This window comes from Cinclus cinclus, chromosome 1, assembly GCF_963662255.1.
Source record: "Cinclus cinclus chromosome 1, bCinCin1.1, whole genome shotgun sequence".
NCBI classification, from domain to species: domain Eukaryota; kingdom Metazoa; phylum Chordata; class Aves; order Passeriformes; family Cinclidae; genus Cinclus; species Cinclus cinclus.
In genome coordinates this window covers 48,333,305-48,353,186 of record NC_085046.1, presented here as the reverse complement: position 1 = coordinate 48,353,186, position 19,882 = coordinate 48,333,305, and the positions used below count along the sequence as shown (strand labels likewise).

At 38.1% G+C, this 19,882-nt stretch overlaps 1 protein-coding gene across 15 annotated transcripts in view; it reads left to right on the top strand.

Moving 5' to 3' along the window:
* The window catches only part of ARPP21 (cAMP regulated phosphoprotein 21), a 101,990-nt gene that overhangs the window by 42,221 nt on the left and 39,887 nt on the right, over positions 1 to 19,882 (top strand). For 14 of the 15 annotated variants that reach the window (XM_062497559.1, XM_062497542.1, XM_062497568.1 and 11 more), the window contains 4 exons: positions 6,484 to 6,714; positions 11,008 to 11,177; positions 12,695 to 12,799; positions 15,182 to 15,445. In XM_062497559.1, coding sequence (XP_062353543.1) covers positions 6,484 to 6,714; positions 11,008 to 11,177; positions 12,695 to 12,799; positions 15,182 to 15,445 — 770 coding nt within the window. The remainder of the gene's footprint in view (positions 1 to 6,483; positions 6,715 to 11,007; positions 11,178 to 12,694; positions 12,800 to 15,181; positions 15,446 to 19,882) is intronic. The other variant, XM_062497506.1, reaches the window with a different exon arrangement.

Here is a 19,882-nt window from a genome sequence, read left to right as displayed (position 1 = left end):
GCTGTGCCTGGAAGTTATCTTCCATACACTCCAGGAAACAATTAGACTGTTACCTCACTGCAGTCTTGTATTTCCAGCAGTTATCTGGTAAGTCAAAGTCATGTACAAGAACAAGAGCCAGTGATAGTGAGACTTCTCCCATCTCCTTATAGAATATTGCATCTGCTTCTTCATCTTGCTTGGGTGGTCTATAGCAAGCTCCCACCATGACATCTGTTTTGTTGGCATTTTCTCTGATTTCTACACATAAACATATAACCCTTTCATCACCATTGTCAAGCACTAGTCAGTCCAAACACTCTCTAATATACAAGGCATATTCCACCATCTATCCTTCTTTGTGTATGCCTTCAGAGGCATTTCCAGCCATCCACTGCAGCACTCCACTCCTGTGAGTCATCCCACCATGTTTCTCCACCATGTGATGGTAACTGTGTCACAGCTATCCTGCCATGCAGTTTACTTCCAGCTCCTCCTGTTTTGTTACCTATGCTGTGTGCATTGGTGTAGGTGCCCTTAAATTGAGTTATTGATTCTGCTCTCTTTTTGTGGGAAGCTACTGTAATTCCTACTGATTATTCTCTGGCATTTCTGTCATTTCTAACACATCAGTAACCTTTGTGTCTTCACTGCCACATGCATTTCCATCCCTTGCCTCCACTGGGATGTCAGACCAAAGACCCTCACTAGCACACTATTACTTAAGCACTGGCATACTGCATTACATCCTTTGCCTCCCATGAATACTTCTGTAGTATCAGAACTGAATTTGATGTGCAAGAATTATGGAGGAGGCACAGGCTCCTGCTATGCTTTTTGTTTGTATCATTCTACCTTAAGTAGAGTGCAGGTAAATATATTTCTCTGTAGCATTGTATTGCAGAGGTGCAGAGCATTTAAAATGGTGTCAGGGAAGTCCAGTTTGGAGGAGACATCTAATTTCAAGGGCAATATTTTTAATAAGCCATTTTAGTGTTAAAATCAAGCATAGTAAAAAGGAGGCATCTAGGGAAATATATTAAGGAAGAGATTTGTGAAGCCTGCCAATACATGTAAATGAATCTGCACCCTGTATGCACCAAACCCTAAACTGCTTTCAAATGAAAGTTCTTATAATACATTTTTAAAACATCAGTGACATTAAAATCCCATAGTCACTTTTAAATGCTTTGAGTTTTTGTAAGGAATGCATTTAAACTGGAAAGCTAGCCGAGGCACAGAAAGCGTTAAAGAGAAGCAAGATAAAAGGAAGAGGTGGGGAAGAAGAGCAAGGCTGGATGTCAAAACAGACCTTCAAAACCAGGACACAAATTCAGTCAGCCTGAAAAAAGTTGTAAGAACTACTATCCTAATCACTATTTATATTCTTCTCTCTTAAATGCTACTGAATGGCATTAAAGCAGAAAACAATAACAATTCAAGAAGCAATAGGAAAATGTCTTGATAAAGTGTTTTCCCTTTACCAAAGAAAAAATGCTAAGAACATTCATGCAGTAGTCAAATATCCCATGTCCTATTTGCATTTTGTAAGGTGCATTAGGTACCAAGCGATACTTGATCGTGCATGTTTTGCATACTATCTTCATTACTTCAGATTCAAGTCATAGGCAGCCATTGTGTTCTGTAGACATTTAAAGGTTGATTTTGGGTGATTTTTTTTTTCTTGTCTTCACTACAGTAGTTGAAGTAGAATTGCAGAGGTGTTGCTACTCATGATAGGCATGCTGCCCTGGCAGCATAGCAGAGTCTGCTAGGCACCAATTCTGTCCCAGTTTCCTACAGAAAGACTTTTCTCTGAAGAACTTTATGGTTCACAGCTATAAATTTAAAATATTTTTGTCTTGTGTTTTTATCAGAATTTGTACAAAATCAGTGTGAAATCATCAGTTGGTCAAAATGTTCTTCATTGGTTAAATGATGGAAAATATTTATGGTCTTTTTAAATGCGAGTATTATTCTCTCTTTATATGGCAGTCATCCAGAAGTGTTGTTAAACACTCTTCCTGAGCATAGGAGTATTAAAATTTTCAGGATTTTTACAGAAGGCTCACAGCTGCCTTCAACAGAGTATACAGTGATGTAATATTAACATTGTAGCCTTTCTGGATCACTTTCTATATCATTACCAAAACTAAATGTTCTGCCCCTAACCTGTGATAAATCAGTAATTAATGGTACGTGTTTGCTTGTTCTGGCAAACAAGCCAGAACTAAAGCACAGAAAGATGTTAACTTCCCCTTAGGCTCATGGAGAGATCACAGAATATGCTGTTCTCTGCAGCAGAGTCCAGTAGTATCAATTAGTCTTAGACTTTATTGCATTCACCTGCACAGGAATTGGAGCTTAGCAAAAGAATTATGTTACTTCATTTTTCCAGACTTCACAAAAGGAGCTGTTTGAAAACCATTGCATTGTTATCTTATTGATTCTGATGGTTATTTTCATGCACCTGTTGATCATTTAGAAAACCCTATTTTACTGAAAAGCACAGATTGTACACTGCAAATAAAGTTTTCTTCTCTGTTATTCTGTTGTTCAGCAGGTACAAAGAGATGTTCTAAGCTACAATTCAATATGAAATGAGGAGTTAATAATTTAACAAATTTCAATCAGACTGCATTCTTACTAAATAGGACATCATACAAAATGTTGATTTGTTTAGCTTTCTAGTAATACAGTAATTCTTCTGGGGTTTCCATACTTAAGTGTGAAAAGTGAAATAGTTGTCCCTCTAGGAGCACAATGATGTATATGTTGAGTCTTAACACCCATAAAGACAAAATCTAGCATATCAACTACCATGTTATTGTCACAGACACATTGCAACAGGTTTTATCATGAGGGAAGATGTGTTTCAAAGAAATGTTCTATGTGTATCTATATATCTAGCTAAATAATTGTTGGGAGGCTTAAAAGTTTTAACTATGGTGCCTTTAGCTTCTCTTAACGCATTTTCCATTGAATGGAATGCACATCTGTCAGAGTGTATTTCTTTCCCACTTAGTTGGCTGCATTGGGTATTAGATGTGTTGATACAGATCTGTAGGGATCATTAGCTTCCTTGGCAGAGCTCCAAGTAATCAGAGTCACAGTATAATCTCTCCTGTTAGGTGCTCATTGCTACTCCTGTTGGAAAAGGCATTTCAGTACATTACTGCAGGTGTTTTTAGTGCATTAACCTTCCTTTGCTGTTTTGTTTGTTTGTTGTTTAGGTTTTTGGGTTTTTTTTAAATAAAGTGTTCTGTATATTATATATTTTCCCAGAGTTTTGGAACTGGATTTCTCCTTCTTTATAATTTACTTGAATCAGGCATTACACTGATGAATCTTGTAAGTCCAGCAAAAACTGTCAGAATATTGATGTATGGGCAGCAGGTCATGAGCCAACTGCTTCCAGTCATAATATTCCCACCGACTGTGCTGAAACATCAGTTTTATTTTTAGAAGTGCAGCTTAGAGAGAAATAATCATGTTCACATGAGTACATGGCATTTTCATTTAAAAATCGCTAAATATGTTGTTGCATAGAGAAAGACAAGTGATTTACAGAAGTAGAAAAAAAACATTTCTAATCCAAGAAACTATATTAAAGACAAAAATAATTCCAACATTTTATTGTTCCTGAAAATGATAGTCTAGAGTAGTCAGTGGTGGTGGATAGATCTTGGGAGTGTATGAGTTGATAAGAAAGAAATTTGCCTTGGACTTGAAAAGTGAGATGAGCAGAGATGTCCAAAGTTATCAGATACTGAATGCTGATCCAAGGAAAATAGAGCAGGACATATCACTCACTAATGCTTAGAATATTGGAAAATTAATGGTGTTTCCACACTCTACCTCTGCAAACTCTCTAACCTATTTAGCATTTTTGATGTTTTTTCTGTCTTTCTTTACAGCTCTTCGAACTTCTGTATCCCTTAGAGTACTTAAAAATATATTAATGGAAAGTGATGAGAATGTGAAGGTTGTTACTACTATAATCTAGAAGAAATATCTATCATTACATATTGAAAAAAAGAACTTAGATTGTGTAATGAGGGCAAAAATCTCATTTAGTCTAAGTTACTTTCAGAAGTCTTTAGCAAGACATCTTCTAATATGAATCTGAATAAAGTCAGCTAGTTTATTTTTTTCCTCTTTTCTACAGTACTGAATTCATTATAAAGTGATTTCCAATTTCAGATTCTGGCAGGATGTAAACAGCTAATCACAGCTACAAAGACAAGATTAATTTGTGTTAATTTCCAGACATTAGTGTTGGAATTTACTTGGCTTAAAATGATAGAAAATAAGTTACAATAGCAGAACTAAAGTAGATCATTCTTATACACTATAAATTCATTCTTATACACTATTACAACAGTAATTTCTGGATTTTTTTTTTTCTTTTTTAAATTCAGAAAATTTTCTGTATGGTTTTGTGACTTATTTGACTTATTTGTTTTATTTCAAAATCAAAATGACTTTATCTACTGACATGGAAGAGCAGATCTCAGATATTCTAAGGCAGACATTTTAAAGCTATCAGCTTGACTAATGTGTGGTGTTAGCCTCAAAGTATTTTCCGCTGCTTCCATATGATGAGTACACATGAATTAATGTCAGTCATCTGGCTTTTATCATTCAGAAGCTATTGTAGATCAATATGTAATTCCACCATAAAAACAGCAGAAAAAAAAAAACAAAACAATTTAATGTCACAGCTGCAATCTTCTTTTGTGCCAATAGTGTTTTGTTGGAATAGCACAAAAAGTGGAGAGAGTCTGAACTCAGACTTGATACTACTCACACACTTAGAATTAATGGGAGGTTTAAGAAATCTCATCATCACTACCATCTCCAGGTAGCTTTCTGACCTGTTGAATTTAAAAGGTGAAGGAAAAAAGGAGAAAGTAAAGCGAGAACTCAAAGAAACAACATGAAGTGCATGTAGAAAGGCCGAGGAAATACAAAAGAGGACCTTGTAACTGATGTGGAAGGAAAACTGAACTTCAGCAGTTACGTTTTACAGTTGCAAGGAAGATGCCAAATACTACTTGCAGCTTGATTAGGATGACCTCCAGGAGTAACTCTGGAATTTGTGAGAACACAGGAATCTGACACTATCTAATAAATAAAACTATTTCTTCAGGAATAATATTTCTAAGTTTCTAACTTCAGTCTGCAAAGAGAGGAAAAATACAGCAACTAATACAACTTTGAAATGTATTCAATGAAACGAAAAAAATATTTGGAAATCTCTCTTACTTTCTTGATTAGGTACTGGAGAAAATTATGTAGGGTCCAAATTATGGAAAATAGTGCACAGGTCATAGAGAGGACTGTGTCTGTAGTAGTTGTTATATGAATACAAAGTTTGAAGAAGATAGATAAAAATGTTACACAGCAACCTGCAGTAATCTGGGGTAAAATCCTCTGTTAAGTAACAGGATGCTGGTGTGATTTCTTCAGAAGAAACCTCTTCTGCTCTAATTTCTCTAAATATGAGAAAATAAATTAATTTCAAATGCATTTGACTAAAAATGAATTTGAGGCTCTAAGCAGTCTACTACAGGGTCTGCCTACAGTATTCCATATCTGAAAGGATATAATTTGCCTGAAAGAGATTTGCTAAACTGAAGTCAGAATTCTGTCCTTGCTTTTAATCTATACCTGTAGATGAACACTGTGGAGGTTAGATGCATAGACAGTGCACTCAAGTAAAATGAAAGAAGTTGGAACTAAAACATACTTTGCTCTGTGGAGCAAGCATCCCTATCATCCTACTTTAAGGAAGCTGATCACCTGAGCCTTATGCTCTCAGAGATTCTTGTCTTTTCTGTGAAGCAAATTAAAATTTAATCAAGCAGTATCCCAGACGTTTGAAAATTATATTTAGGTATTAAAATAATGTATCTTCCCATTCTTCCAGCACAAATGTGCTTTAGCACTGTTGATTTATCTTGATTTATCAATTTTAATAGGTTTGGTGCTGAAAAACAAAAGTGGCCGAAGTCTTGGATAGCATCTTAAGTAGCTTTAAATTAATACGGGTATTGCACAGCTGTCTTGTGACTGGACTGATAACTCAGTTACTGTTGCTTTTTATTTACAGAGAATATTTGGTGAAATTTTTTTGTGTTACATTTTTGCTACTTTTGCTCTTTTTTTCATTTCTAAATGCTATGTTTAGTTTTTATAACTTAGGAACTGATACCTTGACATTATAAATACATGCTGAGGAGTTTGTGTTCCTCTTTGGTTAATCTGTTTACTGGTTGGGGGAAGCCAATGTTGCATGAGGAAAGTGGGCTTTTGAACTGCAAAAATTACCACCAAGTGCTGGGTTCAATAGGGAGTGAAAATCCTGCTTCTACTAGCTGGGCATTGAGTGATGCATGCCTTTGCAGTCTGTGAAGGCTGTCCTTGTGTGTATGGCCTATCTGATGGGAACTGGCATCCCTTGTAACCCCCTTTCCTGCTGTGGTTGTGTCTCCTTGTTAGGCTCAGAGTCTTCCAGCAGTGCTGGCTCCTCGGGATCACTGTCACGAATACATCAGCCTCTCCAAAGTGCGTCTCTCATACCTAGGGTAACAGCCAATTCTTCAGGCAGTGTGTCCTACCCTGAGAATGGGATGAGTGGCCAGGTGGCCCCCAGCAACACCAGCTATATCATTCTTCCACTTGAAGCTGCAGGGATACCGCCTGGCAGTATCCTTCTCAACCCACACACAGGTCAGTACAGTTCCCTCCTGTCTGATTCTGCCTTTTGGTGTTTCTGATGTCAGCTGGTGAATTGGCAAATTTCTTGTTTCTAGATGTATTTTTCTGGAGGCACTTTATGCATAAATATGCATTGAAATTACATTTGGCAAATTTAAATTACATTTGGCAAATTGTTGTTTTCAAATGTGCAGGCAAAGCTAGATTCGATTTCTGAGGCTGTTGTGGCATAGGTGGTGGGAAGTGATACATGACACTCTTGCTCCATCCCAGACAGGGTATTCATCATTCAGCAGTCCTGGTGCTCCCTGGCTCTAAGGGAATCCTCTTAAGTTCCCATTAGCATTAATAAGGACAGATGCTCTTCTGTATCAAGCATTCTGAGATATGATGCAACCAAAGTATAACATCACATTTTTAGAGATTGTGCTTAACAGCAGAATTTCAAAAGGCTTAAAGGCTGCATTTGAATTTGCACTTCAGAATTAATTTTATGTGAGCTATATGATTAGCAATCATATTTAAATTGTGAAATTTGTGATAAGAGAAAGATGTAACTCTTAAATTCCTTGTAGTTTTCCTCACTGTAGCTCACAAATGAGGCACTTGCAAGCATGCCAAGTGCTGTGGGCACTTCAGAAGCTCTTCAGTTTGAACTTGAGTGCTTGATAAAAGCTTAAGGCAATTTGTTACCTCCTTGGTTTGGATCATGTTATGCTGTTACTCCCCACCATATTGTACTATCAGTGTTCAGAAGGTTCGGGGAGCTTCATACTGTGTTGCTTCTTTGATAATTTGGACTATTCCAGTGATCACAACTAGCTGTGCTGTCAAGCTTAGCTGAGTTATGCTGGGTTTAAAACAAGAAAGCCTGTAGTGAAATGTATCTTCCATTATACTGAGAGATGAGGGTTAAACTCCAAAATATTTTTTTCAAAGTCTTAAAAGAATATTCAGGAGCTTTTTCTTTGGGGATTTTTGTTTATAACTTGTATTTTATATGGATTGCATCCCTGTGTTCCACTATTTTGATGGAAATGCTTAAAGCTTATTTGTGTGTCCACTACTAAGAATAACTTTTTTGATCATAGCTCAGTGAAGAAAGTTGCAGTGTTTAAGAAAAATGCAGCCTTGGTAAACTCTTGAGCCAGTCTTACCACAGGTATTTATAGATGGCAGTATGTGGGGCTGATCAATATGTGTCAGCATACTTAAAATCAAGGAGGAGCTCTTGTTTGTTTAGATTTGGTAAGTTTGGTACGTTCTGTTCAGAGAGATTCCTTAGTGATTTGCACAAGCCTTTAAGTGTACTTTTTTCCAAGCTATTGCATTATTGACATGAGAGCCTAATACTGTCAGCAAGGAAAAGATCCATCATTATCATCTTCTGCTCATTTCTGTTCTGGTAATTGACAGTTCTGTCTGCAACACTGAAATTTCTTGGTCAATACAGAAGACAATGTTTTGTGTTCCACCATATGGTCCATTTCCATGCACAACTCAACAGGCCTAGGCAGGAGTCAGCCATAACTCAGGTGACAGGACTGAGAAACAAATGAAATGAATTGGTGCTACTTGCAGCCTACAAACAGCCGAGAGATGTTGCTTGTTCCTGGCCTAGCTTGTTCCTTGGCTTGTTCCTGGCAGGGACAAAGACTGGAGCTCACCACACTTGGAAGCCAGAAGAGCCATGTAAGAGGAACATCTCCTATACCTGTCTTCTCAATTTAGCAAATTGCAGCAGCTAGTTCAGATTCTTGCCTGGTACGTAGGGAGTGGTTTTTTCCTGCTAGAGGTATAATGCCTTTCAATACTGTCACTGGACCAGGGCACCTTTCCTCTCTGTGTCTCTCTGTCTGCAGATGCATCATTGTGAAACCCAGGCATCTTAACATGAATGTTTAACATTCAGGGAGCATGTATGTTTGTGCATTTATTATTTTGTGGCTCCCATGTAAACATATACATGATAAAGTAATGGAGGGAGCAAATTCTTTAAAAAACTAAATTTCTTGTCTCACTCCTAGCTTCATGCTGCTACCTTGTGCTAGAAGTCAGGCTTAACTTTAACTTTTGCTGTGTTTTCCACATGCAACAAAATACATGCTGCAAAATTGTCACTCTTTGGGCTCAAAATCTTTGCATCTTATTAGGGAATCATTACAAAAGAAGTTCCATGGGGAGGAGATGTAGATTGCTCTGTGATTGACTGTCAAAGTGATGAATGCTGTCAGAAACAGAGATGAAGAGAAGACAGTTGAAAGAAAAGGGAAAAGGATCTTTGTTTCTTGTAATGAATAGATTTTCTTTCCTTGTGTAATACCATTCTTTAGCTCTTTCTTCTTCCTTTGCAGAGTGGCTACATCCAGTCTTTTTCTCTCTTTTTATCATAACATTGTCCTTTAAAGATCTTTCCTTCCTTTCACATTACATAGTCACTGACTGTGCAAGCCTCTAATGAAATCCAGAGATGCTGTCAATTTCTCCCTGCCCTGATTGTAAGTCTGCTCCTTCCCAGGTGTGGGGAATTCGTGCTTTCTTTTCCATATCTATAGTTTCCTTTATTTTCTCTCCTTACTTTACCCTTCTCCTTCCCCAGATAGCCAAGCTTCTTATTTGCTTTGGCAAAGAACCATTTATGTTTCTGTGCTCTACTTTTCACTTCATCAGGCTGCTTTACCCTTTAAAGGATTCTTCTTGACACATTCTTTCTTAACCCCTCTGACAATTTAAAAGCATTTACTTTTCATTCGTACTCCTTGAAATGACATTGCAATCTTTGCCCTTCTATCAGGGCCACAGTTCATAACTTACAAATGTCTTCCCTGTTACCTTCTGCTCTCTCCTTTTCATTTCTGATTTCAAGATTTCTTCATGAGAAATCCTGTATTTTATTTTTTCTTTAAAAGTGTTGCTGGGACCTTATACTTTCAATTCTGTCATATTTTATTAAGCTTCAGGAAATGCTCCTTATTAGCTTGCTTTTGAGCATCTGACTCAGGTTTTAGGAGCATATTATCCTGCTCACTCAGTCTTCTTAAGTACTTCTGGGTTTGAGATTCCCAAAGCTTGGGACTCCATGCCATAGTCACCCAGCGGGTTCACAGCAAGAATCACAAAATCAATAGACAGAACTGCCCCGTGCTTCTTTTCCACTCACTCATTACCTTTGTCAGCATGAATGTGGTGTTGAGTTCACCTGGAAACTTGACGCTTTAGAGAGGGAAAAGGAAAGGTTCTTTAGCCAGTGCTCTTCATGCATTTCTGACCATGATTCATTGGAGGGAGAAACTAGAAGGCTGAGGAGTAGATAGAACAGGCAGAGATGCTTTGTAGGGTAAAAATCATTTCACTATTACTCTGAGTCCCAAAACTGCTCCAGATCTCCCTTTTTATCTCAGATATTCATACTTCAGTTACCTACTTTAAAGGTTATCACATCATTGCTGAAATTGCTCTTCTTTTTCTCATGGAAGCATTTATAATTCCTTTGGTTTACAGATTTATGATGGAAGTGAAAAGAGGACTGAGGCAATGGAAAATATTTCTCGTACTGAGAAATAGAATTCCATTTTTGTTTTCAAGACAATTACTTGGGTAAACTTTTTATTTTAAACAAGCATTGTTTTTGCAGAGTTATTTCCCCCGCTTTGGGTTATTCACCCAGATTAATTATCTGAAGCAAAATGGTAGTATAACTCAGAACAGAATTTGTATATAAGAGAATACTGAATACACCTTAGGTGTTGCTTCCTTGAAAACTGGAGTGTTAGTTCCTCTAAGTACATTGGACACAGCTCTCAAAAGTAAAGCTCTATGTTATTAGAATGTGTAAATAAATTAGTAACAAGTGTGGGTTTGTTTTTTTTCCCCTTACCCACAATCTGTATTGTTGTGAAGTAGTTGTGTCCATTTGACTGCTGTTGTGTGAGAGGAAAATGTAAGGGAACATTCTCTACCTTCAGTGTTTCTTCCAAAGTTCAATTTTAATATTAATTGATTTATCATTGCATGATTTCAATAACAATAGCATCTGAATCATCTTATAGCCATGGTAACTTTCCACCCATTCCTTGGAAAATCATACTGCTGAAAAAAACATCTGCTGTCTTGCCTGGAAAAAAAACTAAAAAGTTGCCTGATACTGTAATTACTGTAATGAGATATGGAGAGTGATGAACACTTTACTCTTGTAGCAGGTCAGCTAAAGAGTGATCAGTTAAAGCAAAATTGTTTGCTTTCACATAGGAAAAGACAGTCTTTTCTTGGAAGCTGCCAGAGCAAGAGCCAGGTGTTTTATTTCAGGTCAACCATTTGTAAATCCTGATGGAACGCCGGCAATATACAATCCTCCCAGTGGCCAGCAGATTATGAGGAGCCAGGTTGTGGGACAGTCTCAGCAGCAGCCTTCACCCCAGCAGCCTCAGCAGGTTCAACAGCCACAGCAGCAAATAGCAAGTCATCTTGTCGCACAGGTAGGTGTGGTGATATTGGAAAATAGAAGGAGCTCTTGGGAATATGAAGAATGACCTAGAGGAAAGAAGGGATGAATGTGACTAGACCAAATATCAGGATGTTCTTTTCAATATGGATAAAGTAGATGAAGAGGGAAGATTACGTCTTCAGTTTTATCTGAAAGATTATTTCATTTTCAAAAGTACTGTTAAGTGTGTTGGTGCATGTCTACATAAAATTACTTTGCAAAATTCATCAATTAGTGGAAGCTGAAGCATTCATTCTGAAACCAATGAAGTCTGTAATTCTCTCCAAAAAGCCGGGGACATTTCTCTTTTGAAAACAGTGGGTTTGAGTCAAAGAATACAACAATAGCTCTACAAACTTTTCATATCCGGTTGTATCGGGCCCAATCCATGGATGCTTTCCAAACACTTTTGCTCCAAATTGGTGGTTTTCTGCCTGCACCAGTATTCTGGCCATGATCCTGCTCTGAGCTAGAAGTTCTGGAGCTACAGCAGGAAGAGCAATTGTGTCTGAGGACAGTGCAATGGTATGTTGGCTCTTTGGTCCGTGCGCTGGCTGTGGCATATGACCAGATGTGACTGAGCATGGGCAGCAGTGTTTGGGTCTGGTTTGAACTTAATTTTGTGGATTGCATGCTTGTTCTCGCAGGGCAGAGCAGGCAGAGGAAACTACCCTAGTAAGAAGAATCCTATATGCTGCTTAGCCACAGAGCAGCCAAGATCTACTGTGGTTCTTGGGTAACTTTATAATTTGGCACATCTTCATCCCAGAAATACAGTGTTTGAATTCAGTGAAGTTCCTTTGTATTTACTGGGTTTGGATTTATATGGTTATGGCTCTTATTTCTTGATCTTGTCTTCCCAGTTTTAGAAGACAGAGATAGTATCAAACCAGTAAGAAGTTACATGAGAGGCTAAAATGAAAGGAATACTAAAGGTATTCCAAGTTAATAGTGCTGTGGAAAACTGGTTTGGTTTTTTTTTCACTTAGATAAACATCTGCTCCAAGCCAATGGCCTATCTGTTGGTAATTCACAGCCTGTTCATGTTTTTTAATTGTTTTAAAGTCTTGTGTTCTTCCAAAGCAGCTTTACAATCATTATTCCTTTGCCTATAACATTCTTGGAGTTAAATCAGTCACTAACAGCGAAATTCAAATATACATTTACACTAGGCTGCTTTCCACTTTTGTATTTGTAAATAACATATAGAATCATAATTTGGCTTTGCCTCACATTGCAAGTAAGAAGGTATAGCTGTGGCTATATTTAATCTAATAGCCATTAAATTCATTAAAAGAGTCAGAAATATCAGTAATAAAGAATTGTTTGGTATAAGGCTAAAATGAAGACTAAAATCACAATACTCAACTCTTGTACTCAGGCTGGTTGTTAGTCACCTGTATTTTCAGAGCTGTGCTTGAGATCTTTGTTCTCAGTAACAAAGGTGGTAGTGGTGCTTGTTGTCTTCCCTGGTGGAATTTACTGTCTTTCCCTTTGTTTGTTTTGCAGCCTGTTCAGACAATGCAGCCATCTTCTCAGTCGGTCCAATATCCAGCAGTTTCTTATCCTCCCCAGCATCTCCTGCCAGTCTCACCAACGCAGCAGTTCTCTGTGGTACTAAAGATTTCTTACTTCTTTTTCTTTCCTTGAGGTTGAAGGCTTGAGTGTGTGTGTCCAAGAACCTCTGGGGAGCACTGCAACAGGTGTCCCATATGAGAACTCTGTCTAAATACCTGTTCACCTTTATGCTTTGGTACTGACAGATGTTTTGTACGAGCATTCCCACTGATTCTGGTTACCTGAGCTGAATGGTGATGTTAGAGCAGGGCTCTCTACCTACTTGGCAGACCCTCCAGAAAAATATTTTGTTGTGCCTGCTGGTAGTAGCTTATGTCTCCTTACTTAATGCCAAGTGACCTTGAATTGCTAACTTGAATAGTTGATATTTGGGTTATTCCATTTTCATGTCCACAAAGATAGGAGAAGAGACATCTAGAAATCATGTGTTTTTTATTTTATATTATTTTTCCATGTACTGAATCCACTCCCTGGATTTATTCCTTGGTAATATCAGATGACTTGGGAAGGAGACTAGCAGTGAACCAGCTGCAGAAGGTGTGGTGTGCCTCATGACAATGCACCAATGGATGTGTATAATGAAAATAAATCGAGTGTTCTGGAGTCTGATTCTGGCGGTTCTTACAGGGCTAAGATTATACTGTTCTAAAATGAAGCTGACATTTTCAAGAGTCACTATGAGATTTTTTCTGTTGTTTTTCTCTCTTGCTCTAGTAATCTTGTTTATGATTGATATTTTCCCCCAATGTCACACAGTTACAGTAAGATATGGAAACAAAGCTGAATGGATCCTTGCAGATAAAATAATGTTACTAATGACTAGTAGATGATTGATACCATTTAAAGGGAAATAAATATTCTATGCTGAACAAAAGTTGCATATCTCAATGCTAATTCTCTTGGAAAGTCTGTAGCAGAAATACCAGGTTGCCCTAGTGAGTCACAAGAAGGCTATTATTTTTATTGGTTAATTTAATAGTGAAACTTCTGCTGAATTACTATCTTCAATATACATTATGCTATACAAACACTATATTGATTATATGTGTTTGAAGATGTTTTTCTCTTTTGTGAAAATCTAGAGGCATTCCTGGTTCAGTGAAGTTTCTTGTAGAATTTGTTTGCAGTCATTTGCCATTCTGGTAATGAATATCTTAGCTTTTAAAAGGAACAGTGTCACAGAGACAACTCATGTGTCTGAATATGAATGTAGGATGATGGTAAAGTTAACAGCATTACTTTTGTATACCATGTGATGATCTGTCAGTAGTGTTTAAAACATTGATCCATGGCATCTGCTGTCAGTTGAGAGGGTGAGTCTCTGTAGGTAAGGGTGAGTCTCAGCAGTGCTTTCCACAAGCAAACTTTTTATTTTGTTTTATTTCATTTTTAACACAGTTTGAAGTTTCCTGACATCAAATGCATTGTGCAGTGTGGTTTTGGAGAGTAAATACTACAGGGCTGCTAACAATATTAAGAGGCTTCTTCTAAAAAATAGTATGGATGTTCTGACCAAAAAGCATTTTTATGGTGCTTATTTTTTATCTGTAATCAGTATATTAGCACACAATAGCGTTTTATGTTGGTTATTTAAAGGTCTTAGGATATGGGCACAAATGAAGATGACTAGAACCATACCACACTTGTAAATCTTTGACCTTCACAGAATAAACTTGAGAGCATTGAATAGTATGAATCTTTTTGCAAGAACTAACAGACACAGTTCAGAATGCCTCTATTATTACTAGCATGTAATGAAACTTAAGTCCATTGAGTTTATATGATATGTTTATCCTACCACAGATACATGTTTTTTCTTTCCCTCTTCAGTCAAATATAAAATTTGTTTCTCTCCAACACAGAAAAAAAAGCACCTTGAAATAGCAACATTAGGATTATCTTTTTTTTTTACTTCCTCTGTGTTTACAACCTTGAATTTTCAAAGCACATCAGAAAGGGGAAGATCTGCAGCTGAATCCTACTGAATTCCTCTTGGGATCAATTTGAAACACAGGTGAAATTACCAGCATGTGTTTGGCTGGCAAATTCTGTGTTTGAGGATATAGGTAGCTATAATGTTATTTTAATGCCCTTTATATTTAAAATGTCTTCTTTTGTAAAGTTCACTTGTCACTTTGGAATTAAAGGTGACAGTGGCAGGGGAGAGCCAAAATAATTGGCTTTTTTGCCAAATGATGCCATTCACCTTTCAGTCTGGAAGTCTTTGTCAAAGCATTTATAGTCATTTTTGTTTTAATTGCCCCCAGTTTTGTAGATCTCCTTGCAAAGTTTGGCATGAATTGGAGCTGAGTGATTCTTCCCCCCCCATCACGCTCTGAACCTATTTTATTTTTCTAATTCATGTGCCTGCTGCAGGCATCATATCTATATCCTCTTCTCCTGCCTTCTGCCCCGCAGCGAGACGACATGACAGTGCAGTTTAACCAGATGAGCTTAAGTCGTCAATCATCAGGAGACAACCCCGAGTCGCCTTCTGGCTCTGTGTACCCCTCATCGATCCTGCAGCAGCCTGCCCAGCAGACAGGTTACATCATGGCCTCCCCGAGCCAGCAGCTTCCCCCAGGAGGCTTCACAGGTTCAGGACCACCAGTATCCCAGCAGGTGCTGCAGCCACCACTGCCACCCCAGGGCTTTGTGCAACAGCCACCACCACCTGCTCAGGTATGCAAAACCTCCCCCACCACTTTGGCATGGTGCCGTTTAAAATATCAGGAAGGGAATATAAATTCTAGATTTTTTTTTTATTTTTCCCCTGGTAAAAGTTTAGTAGATCTTTAGGCAGCAGGACAGTTGCAAAGCCTCTATCGTTTCCTGGGTTTCATCATTTCCTTCCCTCTTCAAAATGTTTTCCGAACATATGTTTGTACTCCATGACGCATCTGTACATGAATATGAAGGAGGAGGGTGAGTAAATGCCCACACTCCTTTTTCCCTGTGCATGTACCAAAAAAGCAAAACGCACATCAGCCCAGTTAGTTGTTAATCATAGTTAATTGACTTGAACATGTGAGATGTCACAGATCAGTAATTTTAACTGTCTTCCTGAAGACTGATTATGTTTTACTGTTCACTGCCAAACATCTTTGCTTGACTCCTGGGTACCTTTACAGAATATTGAAAGTGATTACTGTCAAGAAGTAAAATGCACAGATGACTTTCTGGCCAATTTTCAAGGCATACACAATAAAATGACAAATTTCTTTATCCAGTTGCAAATAACTTCATTTAAATTCTGCTCTAAATGGTATTTATAGCATTTATCTTGTTTTCATTTTATCCTTTGGAATAAAAAATGTAAGAAAAAGTACAAAACTTCACCATTTCTTTTAATGTAACTTTATTGGAAGCCCTGTTGGAAGGGGTTGTTTGGTAGGTTGGTTTTTGCTTACTGCTTCTCACTGAAAATCTCCACTTGCGTTTATTAGAGGAATTTGGTATTGACTTAGGAATGAAGGATTCTTTACTGTTACAGTGATTTAAGGGGACTAAGGATCTACTTGATCAGATCACTAATTAACAATGAAAGGAATCTGAGGACTACTGGATGCTGACATCCCATAGAGGATTGTGAAATCCATTACTTCTGTGGTTAAAAAATGTGCAGCTATTTTTTCTGAAAGGCTTGCCAAAAACAAGTTTGATAGGAGCTGAAGTTCAATATAATGTGGTTTCTTTTACAAAAAAAAATTTGAAAATTAATAGAAAATTATTTCACAGTTTGCCAAATGTAGGTGTTCTTTAAAAACTGGGAGAAAAAATACCTAAAGAGCAAAATTCCCTGATGAATCCATCTTCCCATCTAGATCGTGTCTCCTAAGTAGAGGCTGTCCTCTACTCCTAAGTAGAGGCTGTCCAGGCTTTAGTCCTCATGTACAACTCCCAGGTACCCTCAGTTTTTTCCAGCATAATTTAATCCAACCTCACGACACTTCTAATGACCCAGGTAAATGTGAGCACCTCCACTTTACAGGCTGCCACCACATCAAGCACTGATGTTTCCCAGCTCTGCCAGCCAGGGCTTGCTGTGGGAGTTGAGTGAGCTGCAGGATGGTGCTGCCTGTTCTGGCAGTGACTCCGCACAACCTCCTCACCCCCTTAAGTGAGGCCAGATGTTCAGCTCGCCCTGGGGTCTCTGCTAGACCCACCATTGACTGCTTTGGGTGGGCTTGCCCACTGCTCATGCTCCTGGCTGAGCCTTGCTGTGGGAACATTGGATTTCATACCTGAGCACATAGTAGGGCACAGGATTTTCACTCAGTACAGTGTAGCATTACTTGGTGAAGCTCTTTTCCAAGTTAATCCTTGTACTGATACTACTGAGAGGCAGATTAACTTCTTCATGGGCCAAGTTATGAGGAGTTGCCTTTTCACAGAGAAACTGCTCTAGGACCAGTACAGTACTGGTGTGTCTAATGGTCACTGTGTCTCTGTCCATACCCCACCTGCTTTCCTCCTATATTTTAACAGAGGGGAAAGTTACTGAGAGCAGAAAAATATCTTTTGGGTTTGAAACAACTTCAGTTATTTCACTGGGGTATGGATTGTCCTCAGGAGGAGGTGTAGAAAGGTGAGAAATTCAGTGCTCTCAGCTTCCTCTGGTTCTGCAGATAACACCCATCTCCAGCTTGTTGCTGTTACATAAAATCCTTGTCAGATACCTGGAAGAGGGCAGGGCAGTGTCTTAGATAGTATAGTGTCTATACTATCCCTTGAAAGCATAGGGGCCTTGGCCTGCCAGAAGAGAGAGAAGGCAACAACTCTCCGCATCTGCATGCACAGATGGGAGCTTCTGATTCACATTTGAAGTTTTAATTCATTAATTTCAGTCCTAGAAGATAGTTTGGGTACTACATACAGCACATGTATGGCAAATAGGTGGATACCTCTTATAAAGAGATAAGAGTGAATCCTTGGGAAATAGTTGCCCTAAGAGCTTAGTTTTCTGTACACAGCAGGTAGATCACAAATCCTTGTCCTGCCAGTGGGACAGCTTCACTGTGGTAGTTGCTATTGTCAGTCTGAGTCAGCTGTTGTTGCTCTTTGGGGCTTAGATGCAATTGTAAGGCTGCTCTTAGACACCATACCAGGTGGTCTGAGGCAGGCTCAGGGAAAAAAAGAAAGCAATAAAGATGGTACTGGAAACAAAATTTTGTATGATGCATTAATCAATTCAATGCAATCAATGTAAAAGCACTTTTGTATCTTAAATGTTGCTATTGAATATATACCAGTATAAAAGAGGAATTACTTTAATGGCCTATTAGTTCCTGTAAATGCAGTGCTGATAAGGGGGGATGTGATACCCTGTATGCTGTTGAAAAATAGCAGTGTAAACTTGGGTGGAGATCCTGTGAGTATGATCATTTTCTTTGGGAGCTGAAAGAAGAAAGTGCTTCAAGCCTACACACCCAATGGTACTGCATTTAAATGACTAGCTTTTCTTTTAAAGTTCAGTTGGATGTGGCTCTACAGCTGCTCTCCAAGATTCTTTCTCCCAGTCTGTATTAAAGCAGAAGCAGAATGAATGTGAAGTGACATGCCTAAGAAGTGGTGAAAGAAACCTTTGGGTTTCTTTTTGCTTCTTCTTTGATCACAGATATTCCCCAGATTGACAACAAAGTCATCATTTAATAAACTGAAAATAAGGATTTCTCTTTGTTCAGCCGATTAGAAAAAAGAAAAAAACAGAAAAAACAACCCATATTACAAATGTTACCTGGGGTTTTCTGAAATGGATTTTTAGCAGAAAATCCCTGCTTGCTTTCTGTCATGAATATCAAACATATATATCTTTGCTTGCTTTATTTTCAATTTTCTTCTCTTTCTGATAGTTTTTTTGTAGCACTTATGGACCAACACTTTAACAGGGATCCACATTCTTCTTTGTAGTACTTTATCAATGGTGCCTGTCTTTACCTTTGGAAATGAAGAAGTGGGAAAAATGCAACTATTATGTCAATGGGAAAGGATATCCTCCCTTAAAAGTTATTTTCACCTCTGACTCATTCTTTCTGGAAGGTATATAAATTATATCCAAAAGTGAGATAGCATGAATTGTTGGAGAGTCCTGGAGAAGTAATTAACGTGTTAAGGAATTTTTCACCTGAATTAGCTTAATGTCATCATTAATTTTGCATCATCTTTAATCATCTATCTCTCTGCAGAAGCCCTCTCCTTTAGAGACTGTAATGACCCTAAGACAAAATCTTTACTCATAGCATTTCTCTTCTAGAAAACTTGTTATGAAGAAGGTTGGGGTATCACTGCAAATGAGCAGGGCTTTCCTTGATGATCTTTGAAAATTATACTGGAGGACATCTTACAAGGCATTATTTTTTTGTCACCTGCTACTGTAATTATTATGGAGGTGGCAGGGAGGAAAAGACCTTGAAGAGTGACTGATCCCTGTCAGTTAAATATTGGGAAGAAATGGCACTTCCATATGTCCATGTATCACTGGGGTTTCTCTTGTCTTCTTCACTCCCATTTATGTGCCTTTATCAGTTGCATTACCAATCCTGTCAGCATCTGGATGAAGGTGCTAGTCCAAACCTTTCTGGATATCAGCAGTATAAGGACAAGTTAGAGTACCAATGGCTGAATCAAGCTGTAAACCAGTAGGGAGGCAGATTATGAAAGTAAAATAATCCAGAAATATGTGTGGACTCCTGATCCTGCCATGAGGAAATGAACAATGTACCAGTGAATTTCATGTATGCTGCTGGAGAGGACCAAGAGAGACACCCAGCATCATGATGAGTTCCAGACTGTATGTGGACAGAACAAAGCAGAAAGTCCATTCTGCATTGAGTCTCTGCATATCATCTAGAGACAAAGCACATTAGAAAGAGGAAAAAGTAATGTCTGACTGCCATTTCATTAGTGTCTCTGAAGTGACATGCCCAGTCCTGTTACAATTTAAGTAAAAGTGTTGTATGGGATAAAAAAAATTAGACTGTAGTGGAATGGTCAGCCTACAGACAAGGTAATTGTTAAAAATCATACCAAAAATATTTTTCACAGCATCAAGGATAAAGATCAAAAACCTGTGCTTTTAGACTAAAGAGAGTAGCATTTATTTAGGTTATGGTCTTAGAA